At 37.9% G+C, this 26778-nt stretch overlaps 1 protein-coding gene across 24 annotated transcripts in view; it reads right to left on the minus strand.

Annotated features, from left to right (window-relative positions):
* The window catches only part of PAM (peptidylglycine alpha-amidating monooxygenase), a 116105-nt gene that overhangs the window by 13463 nt on the left and 75864 nt on the right, over positions 1-26778 (minus strand). For all 24 annotated transcript variants that reach the window (XM_082723800.1, XM_082723821.1, XM_082723820.1 and 21 more), the window contains 6 exons: positions 21373-21502; positions 11287-11403; positions 9088-9160; positions 7728-7938; positions 7064-7264; positions 4800-4915 (listed from right to left, as the gene is read on the minus strand). In XM_082723800.1, the coding sequence (XP_082579926.1) occupies positions 4800-4915; positions 7064-7264; positions 7728-7938; positions 9088-9160; positions 11287-11403; positions 21373-21502 (848 nt within the window). The remainder of the gene's footprint in view (positions 1-4799; positions 4916-7063; positions 7265-7727; positions 7939-9087; positions 9161-11286; positions 11404-21372; positions 21503-26778) is intronic.

Below are 26778 nucleotides of genomic sequence, written 5' to 3' on the forward strand. Positions count from 1 at the left end.
TGAGCAGAGAGCCCGATGCGGGACTCAATCCCAGGACCCTGAGATCATGACCTGAGCCGAAGGCAGCGGCTTAACCCACTGAGCTACCCAGGCGCCCTCTTTTTTCTTTTAATCACTATCACATTTGCCTGTTTTAATCTACACAAGTAAAAAAAAAAATGATGGAGCCTTAATTTTTGTTTTTATTCCCATCAAGCTATCATACGCTTCCTGAAAAACTACTTATACATTTCTGATGAGAAGAGTCACTTCAAAGATTCGGGCATTCAGACTACTTCTGAAGTGCATACCAGAGACATGTAGCGGTGTAGGGATTCTTTTCTCTGACACCAGTGCTTGCAGTGTTTTCAGTCAGCAAGAGGAAACAAATTGAGTGTTACCACCAAGTATATCTTGGGCTTTTTCTTTTCTTTTCTTTTTTTACCTATTTTAGATATTCAGTGTTTCAATAGGTCTTTCTTCATGACATTCTTCCATTTCAAATCACCACCATCTCAGTCATTAGGACATAAGAGGAGAGAACTTTTTGTGACTTTCAAAAGGCCACCAAAGTAGTTCTTGGAAGAGCAGCCTTAAAATGTTGTGCTGCTGCCATTTCTGTCTGGCATGTGAAGCTTTCAAAGGTGCCAGGTGGCCACCCATTGGCAGGACATGGATGATTTTTTTTCACTGTTGAGGCTCACCGGCCTGTCTGAGTTCTCAAAAATATGACCAGTGTGTATGAACAGGAGGCACATCCAGACTCTAGTCTTGTGAGGTAGCACCTGTCCACTCTGGTGTGCTGACTACAAAGGGCACTCATGAAGCAAACTACTGTTCTTAGCTCCCTTTAGGTGAGGCACAATACTCACTGTGGAGATACTATTCTTTGAAAGTCATCAACAGTTTGTCACATTGAAAAGAACAATGAGGGGCATCTGGGTGGCTCAGGGTTGGGCCTCTGCCTTCGGATTGGGTCATGATCTCAGGGTCCTGGGATTGAGTCCTGTATCAGGGTCCCTGCTCAACTGGGGTCCTGCTTCCCCCTCTCTCTCTGCCTGCCTCTGCCTACTTGTGATCTCTCTCTCTCTCTCTGTGTCAAATAAATAAATAAAATCTTAAAAAAAAGAAAAGAAAAGAAAAGAAAAATGAGACAGCCATGCCAAGGAGGCTCATTCCTTCATACTTCCAAATGAGTTGTGACAAATGTGCATGAGAACAGAAAGCCAGAAAACAAAATGTTGCCTTGTTGATCTCACAAGCCAGTCATTAAATGTTCATCTTCATTTTGGGTTCAGCTAAAAGGTGGCAACAGGCTTGCAAATTACAGGAAGTTCCTCTTCTGTACCAAAATATGTTCTTAGAAACCAATTTGCAAAACATATGCTTGTAAAGTGCTTCATATTTCTTAATAGGAAAAATAATATAATAGAACAAGGTGGGGGAGAAATGTGTGAATTATTCGTTGGCCAAAGATTTTGCTTTAAATAAATCACAATATGTCATCAATGCAAGGCCACAATAACAATAAACCTCTACCTGTGGCTCTCAAACAGATCCAGGGAGCCCAGGTTCTGTTGGAAATATTCTGTGGCCATTAGGGGGCTCAGGAGGAGGATAGTGGAGAGGACTCTGGGACCTCTATTCCTACTGCAGTCAGAAGCATTCAACTGTAATATTTTTAATGAACTTTTCTACTCCTTTGTGTCATTTGTAAACTCTTCTGAGGTTTCTTTTCTCTTCTGTTTAGGTACCCCTCCCTAACAAAGTCAAACTAACAAGAGAAAGAAGAATGACACCAGAAGCCCTGGGGCATTTGGTGACACAGCCCAGGGCAACTTGCTCTCAAAATCTTATACTTCATCTTAAAAAATTCATAGGAGGGGAGGCCTGGGTGCGTTAAGCCTCTGCCTTCCGCTGCTCAGGTCATGATCTCAGGGTCTTGGGATCAAGCCCCACATGAGGCTCTCTGTTCAGCGGGGAGCCTGCTTCCCCCTCCCTCTCTGCCTGCTGCTCTGCCTACTTGTGATCTCTCTCTCTCTGTATTCAATAAATAAATAAAACCTTAAAAAAATTCATAGGGGATTTGTGTTCTCAGTATCATAACTATGTTGTTATAACACCAAATAATGTTTAAATTTTACATTACGTCACATAGTTCTCTAAGAATTTGCACCAAGTTATGTCGTAGTTTAACATATCTCTTGGTATACCAATGCGCCCCTCAGGGGATTAAAAGGTTAAACGCATTTTAGGGTCTACAGACCTGTATAAAATCCAGCTGTGCTCTTACTCTTTAGCTTTGGATAAATAATTGTATTTATGTGAAACTTTGAGCTCGAATCCTGTCAAATATTATAAATTTTAATCTCCATTGTTAAGGCTGGAGAGACAACATGAATCTGGGCTTACTGGTTTTTTTTCTTTTCTTTTTGGGATGGAGTGGCAGGGATTATTCCCTTCCCTATGAGCTGCCTTGCAAAAGAAAGAAAGAAGAAAAAAAGCCAGGATGTGAAGGATGTGTATGCAAGCAGTTGTTAGGGACTACAGCCTCTCTTATGATTATGGGGAGAAGAAAGTGGGAGGTAACTATGTATCTTTTGCCCTCATACATTTTTGATACCGTCTGAGAGAATGAGAACCATCCTCTTTATCGTCCTATTGTCTCAGCCTCCCTGCATTGACATAAAAATGGAGCTCATACGTATAAACTTTTCTGAAGAATGTAATAGAACTAAAGTACCCAGGGAGTAAGTGGTAGACAGGCACACAGAGAGGCGCAGACACATTATGTAAAACTTGACTTTCCATTTGAAGGTAGAAATCTCTTCTTACATAGGAGTCAATATACCATATGATTTCCTTCACCCCAATTTAAGCTTTGTGATGATAATGTAATTAAATGGCAATTCTGAGAGATTCATAGACTGGTTTTCGTTTACTGAGTCAACACAAAACAAATTTCTATATTTTGGTGCACTATCAAGTCTTATGTATTGAAAGGAAAAGCAAATTCACCTTGCAATTAGACTGTCTTTATAAGTGGGCTGTACTGACTTACATATTATGACTTATTCATTGTTGAATGTCTGGTGAATGCTAATGTTTAGGTATAATGCCTTTTAAGGTTTTCATTCATGGCGGTTCATATGAGAATAAGGCTCATTTAGAATTTAGCTGCTTAATAGCACACAGTTTTGCTTTCTTGATGCATATTTGAATTAAAAGTTAATGTCCTGGTTGACACAGTATATTGTCATTAAAAGAAAAGCCAAGGCAAATACCGCACTAATACAAAGCCACTAATACAAAGCGAAGACATGAAAGTTAAATCTGTCATTGTATCAATAGATACGAGGAAGTTAACCCAAAGAGGCAAAACAATGAAGATCAGATAATCAGTAAAGATCTGAAACACTACTGAAGTAAAATAGATATGATCAATGTAATGAATTTCTTTCCTCACTGCTTTTCAGATGAAATAGAGTGAAAAGTCCTGTTTATTGTGTATGAATAGAAACTTACAAAAAGAGGGGAAGCTGTACTGCAATTTTTGTTCAGATTCAGTTTGGTTCAGTTCAGATCCTGTAACTTTTGCTAAAACTCCGTTTGAGAGATGCTGTGTAGGCTCCGTCCTGTTCTGTTCACCATTATACCCTCAGGATCTAGCATGGTGCCTGACATTGAGTAGATAAATCCCAGCCTACGTGTCAGTATTCGAACGGACAAATTTCTCCAGTATTAAGGCATTTTGAAGTGTTTTTTTTTTAATCTAGCAAACTGGGCATTTTTTAAAAAAGATTTTATTTATTTATTTGACAGACAGAGACCACAAGTAGGCAGAGAGGCAGAGAGAGAGGGGGAAGCAGGCTCCCTGCTGAGCAGAGAGCCCGATGTGGGGCTCGATCCCAAGACCCTGAGATCATGACCTGAGCCGAAGGCAGCGGCTTAACCCACTGAGCCACCCAGGAGCCCCCAAACTTGGCATTTTAAAGCCTATTGTCAGAGTTATGAGTATGGAGATAGAGTTTGTCCAGTGTTTAATGACAGTTGCACTTTGATCCAAGGAAAACCAGTACACATCTTGACATTTTTTGAAAAATAACTGTTATTTGCATCATTGTAGCAGGCTGGATTTTCTAAAAATGATCTGCCACAAGTGCATGCAGGCAGGAGAGGTGAACATTCTGACCATTCTGGCAGCCATATTGCAGAGAAAATACACTAAAGGGACAGAAGGGCGATGGGCATCGTGAACCAGAGTGTTTGCAAAAAGCACTACTGGAATAAGCAGCAGTAAAGCATTTGTGACGTTAAAACTTTTAGTCTCTGTCCTAAACTAAGCCTTTAGAATTTAAATATTCAATTCCAGAAACCGCTATTTTCAAGTCTTGTTGCTCAATGTGGTAACAGCATACAAAAGGCAAACAAGATTTCTGTTGGAGCAAAGAGAGCTACAAAAGCACAATTGAACATACTGTGATATCCTCCTTACTTGGATGAAAGCAGAAGACTTTTTTTTTTTTTTTTTTTAAATTTAAACTACAGTGAATTCCAACCTGCTCTGGTGTGTAAAGTCTACTAAGAACCTTAGAAACGCATACAGTGGTACTTCGCATCTGAAGAAACTGACCTAAGAACAGACAAGGATATCTATTCTAAATAAAACATAGTAATAGGAAACTCCTAAAAACATAGCTAAGAAAGTTATCACACCTCCTTAAAGTTTTTAGATATCATTCAAGAACAAATTGAATGCCAAGATTCATATTTTAGTTTATTCTTAAGATAACTGACACCTAGGCAGTGTATGTGAGTACCTTGCGCACTGGCTTGAAGACATCTATGATTTCCCCACTGGAAAAGTTCATCACAAATCCCTGGACAGGTTCTTGGTCTCCAAAGAAAGGCTTCCCATTCACCGCAAAGAGCAAACCTGTGACAGTACATCCAGTTAATCTGGAGGAGGATTGGCTTTCAAGTACATGCATGTACATTACACAAACAGTTAACTTTGTGTGGTCAGCTTAGACCCTATAATTGAAGACGAAAGTAGAAAATAAAACACTAAGCAAATATATCTTGAATAATAAGAACAGGGGCAAACAGGTTAGTTAAGACATAACCTCCTTATAATAGGAAAACCATGAACTGCAAGGCCTTTTCCACTTAGGAAGCCAGTAGAAATCAGGAATACACAGATAGTGATACAGACACAGAGACATACAGATATTACAGACATCCTAGGGATAACCTTTAAGTCAGTCATTGTGGGATATCAGATCTTCCAAAAAATAAGTACAATATGCTATCATTACAAAGAGAATCAGAGAAAAATACACAAAGGCAGCAAGTGAAGTTACCGTAGAAACCGAATAATCTGATTTTGAACAATTGAAATTTGAAAATGTGAGATGCATATTTCAGGTTATCAAAGACCTATTTTTTCCAATTAAAAAATTAGATCTTTTTAATATTAATTCCATGAATACTTTTTGTAGTAAAATTATATTTCCTATTATAGTAGTGTTTATACAAAACAATAGAAACTGTGATGTTTGGGTTAAATAAACACTTCGGATGACTGAATATTGTGTTTTAAAGACTTAAAACACAATAAAATATACATCGCACTAAAGTGTTATCAAAGATCTTTTTATCCTTTTTCAAATGATTTTAGGAAAAGGTTCTTTAACATATCATACTAAGAAAAACCCAACACTATCATCATTAATTACTATTATACAATATTGTAGAAGGAATTCTAATTATAATACACGTCTCTGCATAGATTTTGATTTTATTTTTTATTTTTTAAAGATTTTATTTATTTATTTGATAGACAGAGATCACAAGTAGGCAGAGAGGCAGGGAGAGAGAGAAGAAGGGAAGCAGGCTCCCCACCAAGCAGAAAGCCCAATGCGGGGCTCGATCCCAGGACTCTGGGATCATGACCCAAGCTGAAGGCAGAGGCTTTAACCCACTGAGCCACCCAGGAGTCCCTAGATTCTGATTTTAACCAGATTTTCTCTCATATTCTCTCTTAATGTTTTTTTCCTCATATTTGATTTATTTTTATTCACTATGAATTTGATCACCCTCCTTATTAAGTGAATGGTCTTGTGAAACTTATTCTTTACATATGAAATAAAAACTAACATGAGAATTTCTTTTTCACTGACATTAATGAGAGTCTTTTATTATTTTATTACTTGTTCCTAGTGGAAGCCAAACTTGCTCTTTATCTGGTCACCTGAGTCTCTTTACTCCATTTCCTAAACATATTGGGAGCTGTTTGGGAAGACAGCAGACTATGCAACTTTAATAATATAAGAAATGTAAATAAAATAGGGAGGACCACCAATAGTCAATGCTACTTTAATAGAGATACACATATACTTATGAAATATATTATAAAAATTATATATATATTTTAGAAATATATTTTTAGTTATTCGATATTCATGATTTAAAGAAATTCTTATGCAAGTTATTTTATAATATGAATCAAATGGAGCTTATTTTATGAATTTATATTATTTTTCTGATTTTCTCCAAATCAAGAAAATCTAATTTGAAAAGGAGAAAAAAAATTCCAGATTTTATGGGTCATTTCTCTTGGCATTTAAATATAAGCCTCACTTACTTTACATATTTATCTTAAAAAAGGAAAAAAAAACTTGGCCACTGCTTTTTTAAAAAATGGGAAGCACAAGTATTTTGAATACCGTACTGATTTTTACCACACACCATCTGTTGAGGATGTGTGAAGAAATAATATTAATCATTTAATAACCAGAGCAAATGATCCAAATTAAGGAAAAATGAAAATCAATATTTGGGAACAATTTTTGAATCCATTACAAGTGCTTTCTTATTTTTGTAAAAAGAACAAGGTCACATGAGTTGAAAATGATCTGCAAGGCACTTAGAGTTTTAAAATAGTTTTAAGATCTGATCTTTAAAGCATCTTCTATCCCTTAATAAGAAAAAAAATTCATAAGAGGAGCACATTATGATAGAACAAATAATTTGTAAGGATAGAATACAGCACAGCAAAAAACAAAAAATAAAGATCAAGTACCTGGTATATATGAAATTGCAAATACATTTCTTCCAAATGATGCATGCTTAATCTCTCGCACAAATTCTTTGGTGTCAGTTTTAAAACACTGGATTCGGCCATTTTCCCTGTCCGCCACGCATAACTGGCCCAGATGAGATATAAGAGCCAAGCTGTGGGGAACGCTGAACTGGCCGGGTTTCGGATTGTTCCTGGAAGACTCTACAGAACAAAGAAAAACCTCAGACACATAATGTGTAACATCACCCAAAGTCTGACTTTAAAGTTTTCTAATTTTCCAAATCTATGGTAGTAAACCGTGAAATATCTGGGACCTGGGGGGAAAATAAGTTAAAGCGGTTTATACATTTATTCTATAATATCTCTTACCCCCAAACACGTTAGGGGTTTTCTCCCTATTTGGACAAAGTTTTGGGGTTGCAGCATTCTTTCTTCCTCTCACAAAACTGTGTGTGTGTGTGTGTGTGTGTGTGGATATATATATATATATATATATATATATATATATATATATATATATGAAAATTACCAACCGGATGCATACAGAGGCCCTGCTTTCCCTACTGCAGGGGCCAATTCCATCCGAAAGAAGGTGAGGGGTGGCCAGTCACTAGTTCCTAGTGTTACTGGCGAATAATAACAATTAGAGAGCAAGACTGAGTACCTTCTCCCCACTGTGTGATGAACTCTCCAGATGGTGAAAACTGCACAATCCGACTGTTGCAGTAACCGTCTGATACATAGATGGTTCCAGTGTCTGGGTCCACAGCCACATCGGTGGGCTGACAAAAGTGATTCTGGTCACTGCCTGGTTGCATGCTCCTCCCCAGGACTAACAGCGGGCTGCCTTCACTATTTGGATCCAGTTTGAACACCTTTTTAAACAAGGAACAAAAGTTTTAACTGTTTTGTATGGTTATTATGGGTACACCCTTGCCTGACTTAGGCCACTTGCACGGGCACTTTGAGTGTAAGCTCCCAGAGATTTACTTATAAGAAGATACTCCGTAGAACTGGATGGGACTCTAAAAATCATCTGGTCTGATGCCCCCATTCTTTAAGTGAGGCCCTTAGTGATTAAGTGATGTGCTCAAGGTATCCAGGTAGTTAGTGGTGAATGGATGTTCTGTTCCACCCAGTCACACTTTCTTTTTTCTTTGAAGATTTTATTTATTTATTTGAGAGAGAGAGAGAGCATGAGAAGGGGGAGGGTCAGAGGGAGAAGCAGACTGAGCCCGAAGTGGGACTTGATCCCAGGACTCCAGGATCATGAACTGAGCCAAAGGCAGTTGCTTAACCAACTGAGCCTCCCAGGCACCCCCTACATCACTTTTTTTTTTTTTTTTTTTTTTGGTCTCTCTGTGGCTAATAGTACGATGCTCTTCAATACACAAGCAATAAATGTTTACTGAGATGATATTTGAAGACTCTTATAGTTATGTCTTCTGAGTTCCAGGTTTTTGTTTCCCCTCTAGTATTCATACTTCTTTGCCACCTATTCATAAAATGGATATTAAAGCTCACCTTTTGAGAAGAAGACCTTATGGCTATTCTGTGAAGGACACAGAACTTCTCTTAAAAACAAGAAAAATGTCATGTTTTATATATAAACATGGCTGTACCTAAGATTTTGCCTAGATTTACAGAAGATTAAAGTGGTTTCAGGGAAAACAACAACAACAACATAGTGATAAAAACACAAGTGATCAAACAGAACCAGGACCTGGGAACACAGAAAAGGAAAGAAATGTGGAGAGCTGAGGAGGGTGGGAAAGTCCACACAATTGTTACAGTGAAGCCTTGCATCTGGCTCATAGTTTCCTGCTGGCCCAACATAGGAGGGTGACCAAATTATTTACATATTAGCTTTTCCTGCGTTCTAAAAGAAAAATTTCAGATGTAGCAGTTCCATGTTCTTGTAACCAACTTACTGGGTAACAGAAAAAGACCCAGACAGCTCTAGAGCCATTCAGAAGCATAACCCCATTAAGTTCTATTTGAATCACTGACAAACGGAAGGTTACCTGATGCAGAGCCACGTCTGTGACCCAGTAATTTCCATCTTTATCTACACTCAAGCCATGGGGCAAATAAAACCTGCAAAATAAAAATAATGGTTTTAATTATATAGTTACTCCCAAAGCATATGTGAGAAGATTTTTTTTTTTTGCTAATTCATCTGTAAAGATAATATTAATTTATGAATTGATAAATGTGTACCTGTATTACTAAAGCCCAACATAAATTAAATGAAAATACCTGCTGTAATAGAAACCTCCTTTTGATAAATTTTTTATTTTTGATATATTTATATATATATTTGAAAAAATATATATTTTCAAATATATATATACATGTATGTATATATACATGTATATATCAAATCATACATCAAATATATATACTTGTATATATATACAAATATATATACTTTTTAAATTTAAATTCAATTAGCCAACATACAGTACATCATTAGTTTCAGATGGAGAGTTCAGAAATTCATCAATTATGTGTAACACCCAGGGCTCATCACATCACGTGTCTTCCTTAATATCCATCACCCATTAACCCTTCCCCTCCACCCCTCCTTTTGACATATCTTAAATGGTATTTATTTAATCTTTGAAAAAGCTATAAATGAAGCCTACAATCAGTGACAAACATTTGTCACAAAATATGGTATATTAAACAACACAAATAACATCAATTTAAGAACAAGTTCAAAGATTATAAATATTAATAATTTAGAAATTGTATAAAGCAAACTGTCTAGAGAAACATACATGGATTTATATAGTTTGAGTAGTTCAAATATACTTCGAGGTAATGTAAGCTGTGTTAATAGAAAATATTAAAAACAGGACTCCAAAGCTTTAAGAGCGCCTCCTCAAGATAGTAAAACCCAAAGGAAACCACTTCCAACAGAAATGTTCATCCAAGCAAAGGGAAGGTGTAAGCTGATATTCAATAGAGAAGTTTACTTTAACAAATCAATTGGGATGATCGGGGTAAGAGAACTAACCGTAAGCTGGTGTAGGCAGAAGCTCACAGGCTTAAGGAACTTAGAATTAACAAACACATGGGCAACATCTTCATGTGGTTGTAGTCAAATGACATCGAACAAACCACAAAAGCTGTTTGTCAGCTTCTAGCCTTAACCATGGTGGGGACACCACAGATTTTTTTTTTTTTTTTTCATGAGTCAAGAATGTAACACCCTGAGCTTGACTAATGACCTAGATCTGTGTTTTGGGGACTGGATGTAGGGGTTATGATTTGCTTTCAACACAGAACACCCCACTGCTGGCCAGGTTCCTCTGGCAGCCCTTGCGCTGTCTTCCTCTGATTCCTTTCTGGAAAGAGAATGCTTCTGATTCATGGGAATAGCACCAAGGAGTCAGGCTCAAACCCACTAAGTGGTAGAGCCGCCATGAGGATTTGGCCCCTGACCCGCCATCTTAGAATCCTATAAAAAAAATCGAATTATTCCCATCCTCATAAGCAGCTGCGCTCAGAATGGATGGCTCCCTGGCTTTTCCTGTGCCTAAGCAGATGGAGCAGGGTATCGTTCCAGAAGCTGCCAGGTTAAAATGGTTGAGGACACTCTGTAAGCAGGTGCCCCTTCTCTTCAATGACCGTGAATATCAGCCAATTTTTTTTGGTTGCCAAATGTTATCTAGGAATAAGACCAAATAATAAGTCTTTCAAGGCCAAATTACCTATGCATGCTAAGGAAGCTAAACGATGATATTTGTTTAGTTTTCACTTTGAGATGGGAAGAAAGAAGACTTTTTTTCTTAATGTTGATTTTGGTTATGTGGCTTTTATGGTGAAAAAAAATTTTTTTTAATCTTCAGATCTAAGCTGACCAGGAACTCACTTCATTAGCCATGTGTGTCAATGGCACTATGAAGTTTGAGTACCAGTTAGAATCACCTGGGAGCTTTAAAAGTAAGTAGCTTTTGATGCCTGGGCCCCGTCCCTGCCTAAATCTCAAACTGGGTTTTTGAAGCTTCCCAGATGATTCTAATTTCAGTCAGGGTTTGGAACCACCTACTTAGAAAATGAAAGATGAGATGGCACATTTAGTCTCCTGCTTTTGTAAGCTGTGCCTTTTCACCAGCACCGGACCATACAGTCTTTCCAAGACCAGAGCCAGTGCCACACTTTAACAAAATACATGTAGTACAAGCCTTAACAACAACAGAAGTAATTGCACTCACAGATTTTTTCCACTGGACTGGAGTACAGCAGCATTATTTGGATCTATGACAAGAATAGTGTCTTCTTCAATTGGCCCGAGTCCTCTTTGCTGGTAAACAAACATGCTATCAAAAGAGCTTAAAAAGAAAAAAAAAAAAAAAAAGACATTAGAATGGAAAACAAGGCAATGAGAAATGGCAATGAACTTGAGAAATGCAGACCATTCACTTGAGATTCAAAATACAGAATCAAGAGAAGAGCTTAAACTTTGTTGTCCTTCACATTTCTATTTGATTCTGTATATGTATACACACACACACACACACACACACACACACACACACACCCCTACCAGCATATATAATGATAGTTACAAATGTACCATCAGCCTGTAGAACCGTGCTGCTCAGAGTGGTCAGCAACATGTGAATGGTCTGGAGATGCAAGGTCTCACACCCACCAAAGCTGAAATCTGTACTTCCACAAGATCCCTAGGTGACTCATATTCACATGAGAGTTAAAGAAATACTACTATTTTTTTTTCAAAGCTCCTCAAAAACACTTTAATAGCTATTTTCCTTCAAACTACAAAAGAAAGCATAACTTATTTTATCTTACACTGTAATAAGGAAAGTGTACTTGATAGCAGGAAGGGTAGTGATCAAAAATATGTTTGCAAGTGTATTTGCCATAGGCATAACATGCAAACACATATTATAAGGATATAGGACAAAATGCTCAAAATATAAATTTAAAAATATAAACCGTGAGTCTTGAAATAAAAAAATGCTTAGAAACATAAAACTTCCATAAAACAGCTACTCTATAAGTACAAAATGGATTACTATATAGTAATATAAAAACTAAAGAAAATATGACAATTTCTGCTTTTTAAATCTGTATCTCCCAGGTTATAAAATATTATGAATGTATATGTTTACATATTTTTTCCATTTATATTTCTATATGAATTGCTAGTAATATCTTTCCCTAAACTGACAATTATCATGGATACTGTACTTATTTTGAGTCCTGTTTGGGAAATTATTAGAACTAAGAGACAAAGGTAAAATCTTGTAATCTAATCTTATGTAACACAGAGATAAATGTGCAGGACACCAAGAGAATAATTTATATTTTTAAAAACAAAGAATTGGATCAGCACATAGTTCAGTCATATGCACGTGTATGTCTATATAAAAATATAAATATTTATATTTTGCCAAAGTCTATGGATAATCAGTGAATATTTCTGTAATTGAATTTCCTTGACAGAATCAGACAAACCTGTGGGAAAAAACTATTATTATTTTGTAGTTCAATTGTATAAACAAAAGAAGACTCTGAATAGCATTAAATATTTATGGAGATAGAGTTGCAATTTGGAAAGGCAAAAGAATGATCAAATCTGTCACATACCTATTGACTGGTTGGTTGCAATTTTTGTGGAATTTATGCAGAGTCCCAGTAGAAGAATAAAAATTTCAAAATTACATTCTCTGGCCATTAAAAATACACATCACACAATTATTTGAGCTTCTTGACTGCTATAGTCTTTTGGGAACATTTTTCATGAAAGATAACAATAAGTCCCTGAAGTAGTTCTTATTAATGATGCATTCAATTGAAAACAAAATATTGATTCAGCTTTGTCAACCTAAAACTTAAGTAATACTGTTTACATATGCTATTATGTGTAGTAAAAACCACACAGCAGTCCCTAGGAAAAAAAAAGTATCTGAGTCTATGATACAGAAGTAACAAAACTGACAAAGCAGATTTCATTAAGATAATCATGGGATCATTATTAAATTGAAATGTGAAACTTTATTAGAACCAATGTAAGAATATACAAGGTCTTATTAAATCATGGGAGACTGATAACAGGCAGATATGATGTAACTCTTTAAAACGATGAAAACTGAAAGAGTTTATCCTATATCTGAAACTCTATTTTCAATATGAATTTCTGTACTAAAAAAACATCATAACTATTCTTCTAGAAAACAATGGCCCTGGATTCAACCATTAATGTTCACTTTTTTGCCAACACGTTTGTGATACCAGATAACATTCAAGTTCTCCATGTCTAAGACTCATAGGACGCTATAAGGTTCACATTCGTGTGTAATAAGTCTCATTTACTTTCTGTTTTAAGGCTTATGCTATATTCCTCATTTTCCAAGAACACTGCAATGCTTTATAATGGCACAATGGCAATCTAGATAATGGGAATTATGCTTTCCCTGTACGGAGTCAAAAATCTGCTTCCTCTTTCTCTGAACTGAAATTTTGAGATAATTGTGGATTCACATGCAGTTGCAAGAAATAATAGAGAGAGAAGTTTCTCAAAGGTAGCATTGTGCACGACTGTAGCACAACATCATAACCCGGGTATTTATTGACGTCGCTAAAAATCCACTGACCATATTTGCATTTCCTTTTCCCTTTCTGCATTTCCTAAAATTTTCATTTATTCTTTCAGTTTACCTGCTTGGACATGGAACATATTAGTATATTACTTCTCTATTTCACCCCCACTTGGGAGTATTATGGACAGTTACCAAGTCCTCGTAATTCTTATCACATGCTGTGCACTTGATATATTGCTAGTGCTCGGACCCGCTCCTGACAGCTCATAATAGTGGCATTGCACAGGAGCGATGGTACCTATTGTATATCCTGATGAAACTGAAGCATGCCAGACCTCAGCATGCCCTGCTCCACATCAAGACTAGTCACTCAGGTGATGGGCTCACCAGTCCTAATCCTTTTCATTTGGGATAGCGGGGGCTTGCTACAACTGGCTACTGGCCCTTGGTAGTGACACAGGGCAAGTAATAAAAGCAACTGATGTTTTTTCTTAAATGGGAAAAATCACAAACACCCACGCACTAAATCTGCCAAATAAAGTAGTTTATAAACTCCTGCAATTTTCAAAGAAAGGTAACCCCTGAACGGTTCATAACCGGATGTCAGATTACAGAGCTGGATACACTGTTGCTATGGAAAACTGCTACTTTAGTGTTCTCAAGCAGCAACCCCGCATGGTATGCTGCAGAGAGCTCTTTATTTCAACTGCATTTAACTTTTTGCAGGATATAATAATACCCGGCAAATTTCACACGGTGCCTGCAGCCCTGCTGATTTTTGTTTGCTTCTCTAAAAAAGCACTCAGCCAAAGAGGCTGAGCTGCGGCCTATGGGCCGGAATTCATCAGTTCTTTATTTTAGCAGTTTGAATTCCCCATTAATGATTTTGCACATTAGCAGCTAATCAAACAGTTTAGATAAGGCTGAGGAGAAACGCTTTACTATATTCACGCAGAAAAGAAATGAGAGTAAGGAGAAAATAAACTTCTGGGCCATCAATCAAAATTATGGGAATGCAAAATAAATAACAGCAACCGAGGAGAAGAAGTATAATGTTGTAATTATATGAATTAAGAAGCTGGAGAAAGAACCATAGGTTTTCTTTTGCTTTTTCTTTATTTTTCAATTTTAATGCCAGGATAGTTACCACACAGCGTTATATTCATTGCAGGTGTACAATATAGTGATTCAACACCTCAGTGTTCCTCAGAGCTCATCACAATAAGGGTGTTCTTAAACACCTTCACCTGTTTCACCCACCCCTTCACTGCCCAGCCTCTCTAAACCATCTATTAGAACCATAAATTTTCAAGTGAGAAAATAAGTGGAAAGATTTCCCCAATATTAGCAATTCAAAGATAACCATACAGAGGCCAGAGGTTTTAAAAGGAATACAGTTAAATATTATGTTAAAAACGTACACTTCTGCAAGTAAGCACATTGCAAAAAAAAAAAAAAAAAAAAAAAAAAAATTCCTGTGAGGAGGAAAAGAGGTAGACAAAGAAACCAGCATGACTTCAGTGCCCGGAGACATCACAAATAGGGATGAAAGGAAAAAAGAACTAGGTATTATGGCCCAGGGATTTGTTAGGTCGGGTAAAGCCACTGAGGACCAGATGCTTAACAAAGTGCTTTTTGTTATTCAACAGAATGAGGCACTTAATAAAGCCCTCATTTTTTGGGCTAGGGAACTGAGTGAAAAGGAGTGCAAACATCTTCATGCATGTCTCAGGCCTGGGAAATGGTAATCAAGATTCAAACCCAGGTCTCCTCTCTTCAAAAAAAAAGAAAAGGAAAGAAAGAAATGTTTTTCTTTTACTAGGACTGACCTCACTGGAATGGAGAATCTCCCTGCCAGTTATCAAATTTAATATGCGTATGCAGAAGAGATGGAAGAGTAGTCACGTAAGGAAGAACTAGAGAAAGGGACGTAACACTGGCAAGGAAATGGCTTGAGTAAGGGGCAAATAGCAATGTGAGAGAAAATGCTAGAATTTGGAGACATTCTTCCTGTACAACTCCTCGGGATCTTCTCTCAGAAATGAAGGTACTAAGTTCGGTCGCTTTGAGTTCTGTTTTCTAAGCTCACTAAATTCTTTTTTTTTTTTTTTTAAAGATTTTATTTATTTGACAGAGAGGCAGGCAGAGAGAGAGAGAGAGGGAAGCAGGCTTCCCGCTGAGCAGAGAGCCCAATGCGGGACTCGATCCCAGGACCCTGAGATCACGACCCGAGCCAAAGGCAGCGGCTTAACCCACTGAGCCACCCATGCGCCCCAAAGCTCACTAAATTCTTAAGGTATGAAAGAATATGCAGATGGAAGATGAGAACCTCAAGCAGATAACTTAACGGAGACTCCAGAAAACTAGTGAGGCTAATCTTGAACTGATTTTTCTAAAAGTTAGGATGCAGAGAGATTTCCGAAACAACAGATCTCAGCAAGATTCCATGAAGCACCGATGAAGAGATATTTTGTGAGCTGTTTGGTGGGGGATGGGCAAATGGGAGAAGATTCCCAGAAGACCACATCTCCAAGAACAAACCTTGCTAAGTCAGTCTTTCAACTACTCAAATCTTACAAACAACATTTATGAGGCACATTTATGAAGATACCAAAGGCGTGCTCATCAAACAGACCTGATACAAGGTTGGGAGGGACAGCTCGTTCTCTGGTTAATTAAGAATAAAATAATAATACCTGTAAATTGTTAAATCTAACATGGTGAAATGTAACTGGAATGGAGTCCTGAATTCAATTATTTTAAAAACACCACATAAGTATAAATTTCCAGTGCAAAACTTGAGCACAGTTTTATGAAATATATTTGAAGATACTAGCAGATTCAACACATGGCAACAAGGTGAGATGACTTTTAAATAAAAGTGAATACAATCCTTTTACACTCAGAGATATCTAAAGGACAATAATTGCACTGCTAATCCAGTAGTAGATGAGGTATTGTGGCCACTTTCCCACCAAACATCTTAGAAGGATGAGAAATCAGTGTCTTCAGATACAGTATCACGTCAGCATAAAGACAGGCTGAGGGGGCGCCTGGGTGGCTCAGTGGGTTAAAGCCTCTGCCTTTGGCTCAGGTCATGGTCTCGGGGTCCTGGGATCAAGTCCCGGATCGGGTTCTCTGCTTGGCAGAGAGCCTGCTTCTTCCTCTCTCTCTCTCTCTGCCTACTTGTGATCTCTGTCAAATAAACAAAATCTTAAAAAAAAAAAAAAAAAAAAAAAGACTGGTTGAGGGCCTGGGGATATTTAGTCTTGAGAAGATAAGATTTCTTTCAAATATGTAAGGAACTGGGGCACCTGGGTGGCTCAGTGGGTTAAAGCCTCTGCCTTCAGCTCGAGTCATGATCCCAGAGATCGAGCCCCGCATTGGGCTTTCTGCTCAGCTGGGAGCCTGCTTCCTCCTCTCCCTCTCTGCCTGCTTGTGATCTCTGTCTGCCAAATAAATAAATAAAATCTTTAAAAAAGAAATATGTAAGGAGCTGACATGGAAAATGGGAGTAAGTTCATCCTGTGTTAGGTTGTCAAGAAGGTAGAGTTAGAAGACTCAGATTTGAGTTTAACATAATGAAGAACTTTATAATATCTAGAAGAGTCCCATAATTGGAAAGGATGTCTCATGTCGTAGGGAATTTCCTGGCACTGAAAGTTTAAGCCATGGATGACTTGAAAGATCTTGTAAAGGGGCGTCTGCAGTTGGTGGGAAGTGGGAGATGAGTTCTCTGGTGCGCATTTACTGTTCTGGGTGCCCAGTGTCTACTGCCTCATGTTGTGCTGATGAAACCTCCATGTTTGTTTGGTTGATCCAACATTCCGAGCCTCACTCTCAGCCCATTTCTTCCGATGATGTCAACTCTACTCCCAAATTCCAGGGACAGAACAAAAATGTTAGGCAAAGCCAAAGAGTGGATTTCCTTCTTCTGCCACAACGACTGGTTCAGAGATGGAGGAGATGTGACCTACGTTACACCAAAAAATAGGCTAAAAGACTCAATTTAAGGATTTTCGGTTGACCTGTCAGGGACATAGACTATCTCTTCTGTGAGACTAGTATGTGATAATGCAACTCCGAGGCTGAAAACAGGGAGAGGGATCACTCAGGGCCCTGGAATGGAACCAACGCAAATGTGTTAAAAAACGGATCTGGGTGATATTGTTTGGATGACCATACCCTTGAAGTTTTCACTTGGACGAACTGATAAATTTCCTCTTTCCCTAAGCTAGTGTGTGTTGGTTTTCTCTCTTATTGAAAGAATGCCAAGTGATACAACTTCCAAGATCCCTTCCAGCTTCATGTGAAATATAGTAAATGATATAAAGGAAACAGTTTTTAACACCTAAAAATTAAGGGTAAAACCCATGGTTTGGTTAAGTGGGTATGTGAGGTGAGTCCTGCCTAGTGGAACCACAACCCTAGCTGAGAGAAATAAAAGAAAGGCCAAGAGAGAAGACTTGACAGTAGTGGTGATTTTAAGACAGAGACCCAGGAACAGCTGCTCCCAGGCAGGAGCTACCCAGGTCCTGCTGGGAGGCATTTAAACTTGAAGGAGCTCCAGCTGTCATGCTGCCCTAACACCAGGACAGACACAGAGGCTCTTAAAAGTTTCATTACACCCTGCTGGTAAGAGGCATTTCTTCTTTCAGCCAGAAGCTTCTGAAAGTAGCCATATTGAAATTAAGGGACAGACTGGGAAGAAAATGGAAATCAGACAGAGAAAGGGAGTGGCAATCGCCTTTCAGGAGCTTAGATGGTTTTCATTATTATTATTTCAGTTTGGATGCCATGCCTAATTAGCATGGTTTTATAGACGAGTAAGGGGTGATCAGGGAAATCAGGTAGAGATGAGGAGCAACAGTACTTATAAAAACAGTTGATATGATGACATCAAAGAGCACTGGGTACTATATTAATTTGTGGAGTGTTAATGCCAAGGGCTGCCTGATAGTTAAAGAATTGTCCTATCATAAAAATTAGGGGAGGGGTGGCTGGGTGGCTCGGTTGTTAAGCTTCTGCTTTTGAATCAGGTCATGATCACAGGGTCCTGGGATGGAGCCCCACATCGGGCTCCTTGCTGGGTGGGGAGCCTGCTTCTCCCTCTCCCATTCCCCCTGCTTGTGTTCCCTCTCTTGCTGTGTGTCTCTCTCTCTGTCAAAAATAAATAAATAAAATCTCCCCCCACCCCCAAATAAATAAAAAAATTAGGGGATACAGAGTGCTTAGATTTGATTTAGAGCAAGTTCTGGCCTTACAGAAACTATACTTTTGTGAACATGGGAAATATCAGGAAGGGAAAAATTCCGAGTAAGATGAATATAGGATTTCCCACTACTCTCTTCAAACAGTGGTAGCAACAAGAATGCAATTTCCACCCAATTGTTAATGTCCGTTGTCTCTCAACCAGGATGTCACAAGTTCTACAGGCAGGTTTTTTTTTTTTTTTTTAACAAACCTTGAATATTTAATGAGGGAGAACAAAAACTGTACTTTGTGTATTATATATAATGCGACTTATGCATGAAGGAAGACCATGCATGATGGTTCAAGGAATGGAACCCACAAATCCAAATCCATTTCTAATTCTCCTCATAGAATAATAAACAGACAGTGATTAAAAGCAGAGAAGTGAGTTCCAGAAGAGAATTTCCTGGCAAGTATGGATTGAAATGGCTGCTAGAGGCCAATGGACAACACAGGAGAGACACCACGAAAAAGAGAGAACGAAATTCTTACATCTGAAAGACAAAGATGAGTAAGAAAGAAGAAACAGAGACTTAATGAGTTAAATCAGTGCATCTGCTCTGAAGAAGTCTTGCATTTTTAACAACACCCTTTCTTGGTGCCATTTATCAGGATAAACACACCAGGGCTTTGGCAAAGAAACTGGAATCTATTTACCCATGATACTGGTTATCTAGATGAGAGCTTGATGCCAGGAAAAAGCAGCTCTTTAGCTAGGACTAACATATAAGTCACAGAAAATGTTCTTCTGTGGCTCTTACTTCATAGTCTTGTGTCCTCGTCTTCTACCCCAACCTGGCCCCTTATAGGTCCCTTCTCCTATTAAACCGTTGCAGCCAGGGCTGTTTGCTTGGAGTGAGTCTCACATTAAAATGGAGAATTGGACTTTATCCAACTTAGCTTTAGCTGGCTGAAACAGTATCAATGGGAGAAAATGACGCTGTAATTTTCTCCTCTGGTAAAATGTGGCTAGAAATCCATGCAGAAAATGTAGCAATATTCATTAAAAAGAAGAATATGCTACAATGAATAGAAATAGTTTGCTTTTAAAAGCACTTGTTAAAATACCATTAGATGTTCAATAATGACTACGACGATGTAACAGAGATGTATGAATAGGAATATTGAGTTCGATTGCTTTGAACTCTAAAGTGATTTCCTTCTCAGATTCCATTTTCAAGTGTGACAACTGGAAAGGACAATTAAACAAAACAAAGCTAGCGATCTGTTTTGAAATGCTGCCTGAATTCCCTCTTCACCTGCACAAAGAAAATCCCATCTGTGTGTAGTCACAGGGCAGGCTAGGCATTAACATGAGCTTAGTGAGTACCTCTGAGAATGGAAGAGAAATACAACTGATCTAGTAGGTCCTCAATTTTCCAAATGAGACCCTACAGCTGTACACCTGAATGGAAAAGATTCATGACACTTAATTGATTTATTTTCATGTGTAAATTTGTGATAAAAACAAATGAATAAATGGATATTCATTACTCAGGAGAACTGACACAACCTGCTAAATTTAGGACCAAGTATTTAAAAATATCATCATGTGAATGTACTTCCAATCCCATAAAAGGCAGTATCAGAGGGTGGGCACCTGGACCAATGCTGGAGTCACAGAAAGGAACTGAAGCCTGGCTTCGCCATTCGCTAACTCCGACTCTTACCTTCTCTTGGTTTCTTCATCTGGAAAATGTCAACGGTGGTGATAGTAAGAGTGCCCAACTATGTGAGGTGATTTATGTAAACATTTAGAACAGAGGCCCACGAGTAAACAATAAATGTTAGATAGACATTTTTATCAAAAATCCATCCAAGAAGATAGTGGAACACGGAATAAAAGGTTGGAAAGAGAAACCCAGAGGGAAAAGCAGGGGAATTAGACCTTAAGTCTTTGGTACTTTTATAAAGAGAAGACTTGAATAATAAAATTAATCTCTATGAAAATGGGAAGGCCAATGGTGATCACCGCCATGGAGCAGTTCAATGGAAAAGGAGAGTTCAACTGGCTTAGAAGGGTTCTTGATACAGCGTATACACAGAAATAACAAAATGCTTCACTGTAGTCAACTAATAACTTTACTTAGTTGATCATTTCTCAAGATGCACCTTCTCTGAAGTCGTGAAATGCCTCAACAACATACTGTCCTAACTGCCTGTAATATTATTCTCGTCAGGAATGCGAAGGTGGCTTTAAGGAGGAAGGAAGAAAACGGTAAGCATGCAGGACCACAGATTGTTACTGCTTTCTTTCCATAAACTCGACTGTGAAACTATTTTAATTTGTTTTAAAATGCACAAGACTTCCTTGCTGCTACTTATCACAGACATGTGTTCAAAGAATAAATGTGGTTTGCTCACAAAAATCAAGTTCGAAAAGAACATTGGTAGTTCTCTTACTGTTGTTCTTAGTTTAACAAAAAGTGACTCGGACTCGGTGTGTTTTCATTTACTCCTCGAAGGAAAAATAGTACTTACTTTCCATCCCAGACGTGGTCCCCTCTGTGGAAAATCACCAGGTTATTCTTAAGGTCCAGAGCCACCCCAGAAACCTGGCCTGGTAACAAGTATACTCCAGGCCAACCCAGGGCTTCTTCGACATGGAAATCTAAAAAGATAAATCCATACATTTGGTATCAGGAGGAAAGCTAGTGTAACCTCATGAAGATTCACCGTGGTTATGAGAAACTCATGCAGTACTGTCACTAGATGCAAGGAAAACAAAATCAAGCCGTGCTCTATATCAATGCACCACATGCACATGCCGGCCAGCTTCCTGAGCTATGAGATCAAGGAAGAGCCTGTGAACTGGTTTGGGGACCGTAGGCCCGCGTTTCCTATCGATGACATGCCTGTAAAAACAGCTTACCCTGAGGTCATGAAAGAGCAAATCTGAGACTGCTTTCTGCTGGACAAGATTCTTCTTTAAACTTTGTATTTTGGGGGAACATGGCAACATGGATGGCAACATTTTAAATTCAAAGCTTTTACATGTGAATAAATAGCAAGCATGGGAAAGAAGCCTGTGTGTGTGTGTGTGTGTGTGTGTGTGTGTGTGTGTGTGGTCTAACTCCTGTCAATTCTGGATGTTTGATATACACGCGACCCTATAGTAAGCCATGACTAATTATCTCCTGCACAAGCAACCTGTCCGAGATACCGATCTTACGCCTCCGATCCTGAGTGTTCCTGTAACAATGGGAACGGAGAGACACTTTCATTGCTTGCATTTCACTGTTTCCTACTATAGGAGAAGGGGAACATTAACAGAAACTTTGTGACTGGACAATTTCCAAGTTATTTTCATTCCTGATCAGAATACATTTATACTTAGAGAATACCTGGGCTTATTTGTGTTAATTCCTTTTATAAATGTGCTAGTGAATAAAGAGGAGTGCTGTATGGATGTGCAATATTAACGGAGGCTTAAAGTTATGAAGATACTGTGAAATCTACTGTATCAGTGTCAATATTTCTTCCCCTCCCTAATGCTTCAACAGAGACGCTGAGAAGTAGCAAAGCAGCAATTAGGTATGTCTAAATAGATCCCCAGATGGAGAAATCATTCCCCAAAGAACATGTTTTAAATTATTTTAAAGTTGCTGGAATCTCAGGTTATATGTCATCCATTTTCATCTTGGTTACAGCTTGTCCATTCGGTGGTCATCATTCTGTGCTCACTGACCAGCTCCTGAAGAGTCCGGAAGGGCTTCCAGGAAACACGGAACCTCGTGACAACAGAGATATTGAATTGCTTTCATCAGATTCTCAGAGCCCAGAACCACTGCAACCAGATGGAATTTCTTGGGGGCAGGGATCATGTTGTATTTACTATTTTCACCAGCTCTTATGCAGGGTCTGGCCCATTGCAATAGCCTAAGAAATCCGCTAGACAGAACTCTCTGACCCAGGCTCCACTTATCTATGTTGGTAGCTTTTAAACACCCTGAGCATCTTATATTTCACTTGTACTATCTCTTTTTTACTCCCAGCACTGTGCTGAAGACACTGTTAAGAGACTCAATAAAAATGATAACGGGTTAATTATTTTCATTAAAGAAAAGAAAAAAAATCACGTTTCCTGGAACATTTCTGTTCAGGGGTTCAGCAGCAGGCATTGGTAGCTAGGTACTGGGGAAGGTGCAGAAATACTAATACTGATAAGAAATACTATGCAGTGTCCAAAAGAACTATACTGTCTCAGGACAAATGTAAATTTCATAAGATATTGGAAATTTTGTGTAATAAGCTTCAATCTGGCTATGAATGATCCCAGTATTCATTGACCTTAGATAGGTTAAGCACTCAAAAGTCTGCAAAAAGCACTAAGTTGCTAACAGCCTATTTTGTCACATAGGAGAGTCCCTTTCAAGTGGACATTTTCAAGAAGGAAAAGCGGTGTAAGTATCTGGAATGTACTTACTAAAATGTATACTTCTGGTGAATTTTCAAAACAGTAAGATAATATGTAAGGAAATAAGAAGGTTAATACTATGAGCAACCCAGCTTGTTTAGCACTGAGTCAATGCCAAGGAGAACTACATTGTGTGTGTCAAATTTTTGGAGATTATATTTTCTTTATAGGTTATTTTTAAATATATTATTTATATAATATTATATATTATTTTAAATTTTATTTTCAAATATCATACAATATTTATTAAGTTTACCTACCCAAGACCTCAAAATTCTCAGGATTACCTACTCAAGACCTCAAAATTCTCTAGGTCCCTGTGTTAATTAGAAATTCTACAATGGTAAAAGGAAAACTGAGTTCATGTTCTCCTCTGTGAACGTTAGCTTGGTTAACTGTTGTTTTTGCTTCCAGTGTCACCATCTTTTTCGTCATGAGGTGGTTAAAGGCTGTGCCTTTTAAGATTAAGTGATCAAGAACCCAAGCAATCATTGAGGAACGGTGGTACATGTATATGGAATTGACACTGAGGTTCTTCCAATCCCTGCCCACTGTTAATGAGAATCACAGAATGCTAGCAGAGCACCGGCCTCTCCCATGTCATTTTCTCATTTCACAGGAAAGGAACTGTAGGCTTGGGCCAGACTTTAGTCATCGATATCAAGGATCATTATTTTCTAATCCCCAATTAAGAAATAGTCCAAATCCTTATTAAGGAAATTATACGATAAAATATATTTGGGTTCTAACTTAAACGTAACATTTTCCATCACGGAGAAGTTAAAAATTAGAGTTTGGATTTCTCTCAGCCTTCATTTACGAAGTGATACAGTCTATGACTAATGCTGTAGCCTTCCAGTTTTAATTTGAAAATTAATACAAATTTCTTATACATGACCTTGGGCAAACCATTCCCAAATCTAAGTGCCAGTTGCTCTAAATTCAGATGTCAACTAATAAGATTATTTCAGAATTCTTATATGCATTATAAAGGTAGATGTGCAGACATATTCCAGCTGTATATTAGGAAAAAAGTTACTAATTTCAGAAAAAAAAAACAAACGTTACTATTAAAATTGTATCAATAGATCACTGTAATTAATGAATTACACCTCTCCCAGAGGGAGATTAATGCTCGTGATCAATGCTGCTTTCATATGAAATTATTAATAAGCATTTAAAAGGGCATTCATTCATCTGTGTTACAGAAGAACGAACAGAATTAAATAAAGTTGAGAAAAAATATAATTTCAAACCCAGAGCTGTGACTTCACTTCAGTGGAACGGGGCTCTTCAGATTTAATATAAGTAAAAGACCCTCATGAAATCACATAGACAGCTTCAACAAGAACAGAGGGTAGTGGTGGCTTTTTCTATACTTGCAAATTCTCCTCTAGTGAGGAAAAGATGCCTTATTTTGGTCAGGGACTGTTATTCATCAGAAGTGTCAGCAGTAAGTATAATTAACTGAAACTACAGGAGAAATATTTATACTCAAGTCAGAAAGAAAACAAGACTTAAATTATAATGTTTCATTTAATGGGGATAAAGTGGGGGAAGAGAATTAAGACATAACTAGGGCTCAAAAGCACTAGCAGAATTTTTCTTCTTAAAATTTAATTGCAAACGAGATCTTCAACTTGGTCAAAATGTTTGGATACTGAATGAGAAAGTAGGATCAAAAGTAATCTACACCTAGGGGCGCCTGGGTGGCTCAGTCAGTTAAGTGTCTGCCTTTGGCTCAGGTCATGACCCCAGGGTTCCGGGATTGAGCCCTACCATGCTCAGCAGGGAATCTTCTTCTCCCTCGGCTCCTCCCCCCGCTCATGCTCCCTCTCAAATAAAATAAATAAAATCTTAAATAAAAAGTAATTTACACCTAATGTTATTATAATTGTAGATGAGATGCTGAGATGATTGGACAGAAACCAGCCATCATGCTTCCCTCTGGCCTTCCTATTATGTATGTGTGTATGTATGTAAGTATGTATCCGTCTATCTATTTTATGTTATTGTGAGAGGTAGAATAACAAAGTGTTGTTAAAAACCAAGACCTGGAGCAAGTCTGACTGGCTTTGAATTGTGGCTCCTTGAGCTATGGCTCTTAGGGCATGTGACTTCAACTTTCCATGCCTCAGTTTCTTCCTCTCTAAATGCTTTTATAAATAAGGTTGTTACGGGGATTAAATAAGTTAATGCATCTAAAACACCTACCCTGGCTCACAGGGGAGGCTGTATGTGTTTTTAGTATTTTATTATTCCCTCCAGAGAGAAAATTCAGCCGATTGAATGCCTTATTTTACCCTGGGGATCCTATAAAATGTGAACCTAGAGGTAAGCGTATGACTGAAATATGTTAGAAAGTGTGGACTCTGAGTGAGCTAAAAGTTGTCCATAAAAAATTAAGTAAAATCCAAATATTCATAAGTGTATTTAAAGAGGCTGTGAGTTCTTTTAACTGATAAGAAGCATCACACAAATGCAGATATTATTTGTTGATGTCCAGAGGTATTTAATATATGTTGAGTCAGGCTTCCGTATGCTAGCAAATAGTACTTCAATCAAGTCTGCCATTAAGAATAGCAATCTGTACTTTTATATTTATTTTTCAATGCTTTGGTTTCCAGAAGGCAACGAGAATAAAGACTAAGATTTTATACCCATCCTACTAATATTGTTTCATACAGATATCAAACTAATGGTAGAAACCAAATGATGTTAAATGTAGAAAGGACTGTATTTGCATCTCAGTTTACCTAGCTGAATATTTTCACAACTGTATATCATATATAACAAGTAAACATCAAGGCAGATTGATATAAGTGATCAGAGATTTCAAGAGCCACAGATTCCCATTATGGTAGAACACTGCCAAGTCATTTTCTGAATTTATCAAATTGGAGTGCCAAATTTTACAGCTTTCCTACACATTCCAAGAAAATTCTCTCACGGGTGCTGCTTAAGTTAAAGTAATTAATATTTAGTTCTCTTACTCTGGTGTTTAAAATTTTGAAATCTCAATCTGACGTGACACTAATGGTGGCAATTATAGCCATAATTATTGTTAATGTATTACATTGTTTATTGAGTAGTTTCTGTGTTCCACAGAATGCAAGCAGTCCCTCACATAGTCCTGGGTCTACCACACACAGTCACATCCAGATTTTTGAATAGATCAATATTTCACCTTTGACCACTCAAATCAGCTGGATGAAATTCATTACTGTACTACAGTTCCAAAATATGGTCCAGTCAATGAAATCTCAGGTGCTGCAGCATAAAATGCCCCTGTATTGGGGTGCACTAATGCCATGAACAATGGACATCAGAACGGGGTCCGGAGTAGAACTCTCCAGCTTCTAAGCAGTGATGGTCCAGAGCTCCGGGAACGTGTATCTGAGCTGGGCAAATCAATTCACCCCGTATTTTGAGCACAACGGTAATGAAGTGTAAGGAACCAGATAGTGCAC

The sequence above is a fragment of the Mustela nivalis genome, assembly GCF_964662115.1.
Source record: "Mustela nivalis genome assembly, chromosome: 3".
Classification (NCBI taxonomy): domain Eukaryota; kingdom Metazoa; phylum Chordata; class Mammalia; order Carnivora; family Mustelidae; genus Mustela; species Mustela nivalis.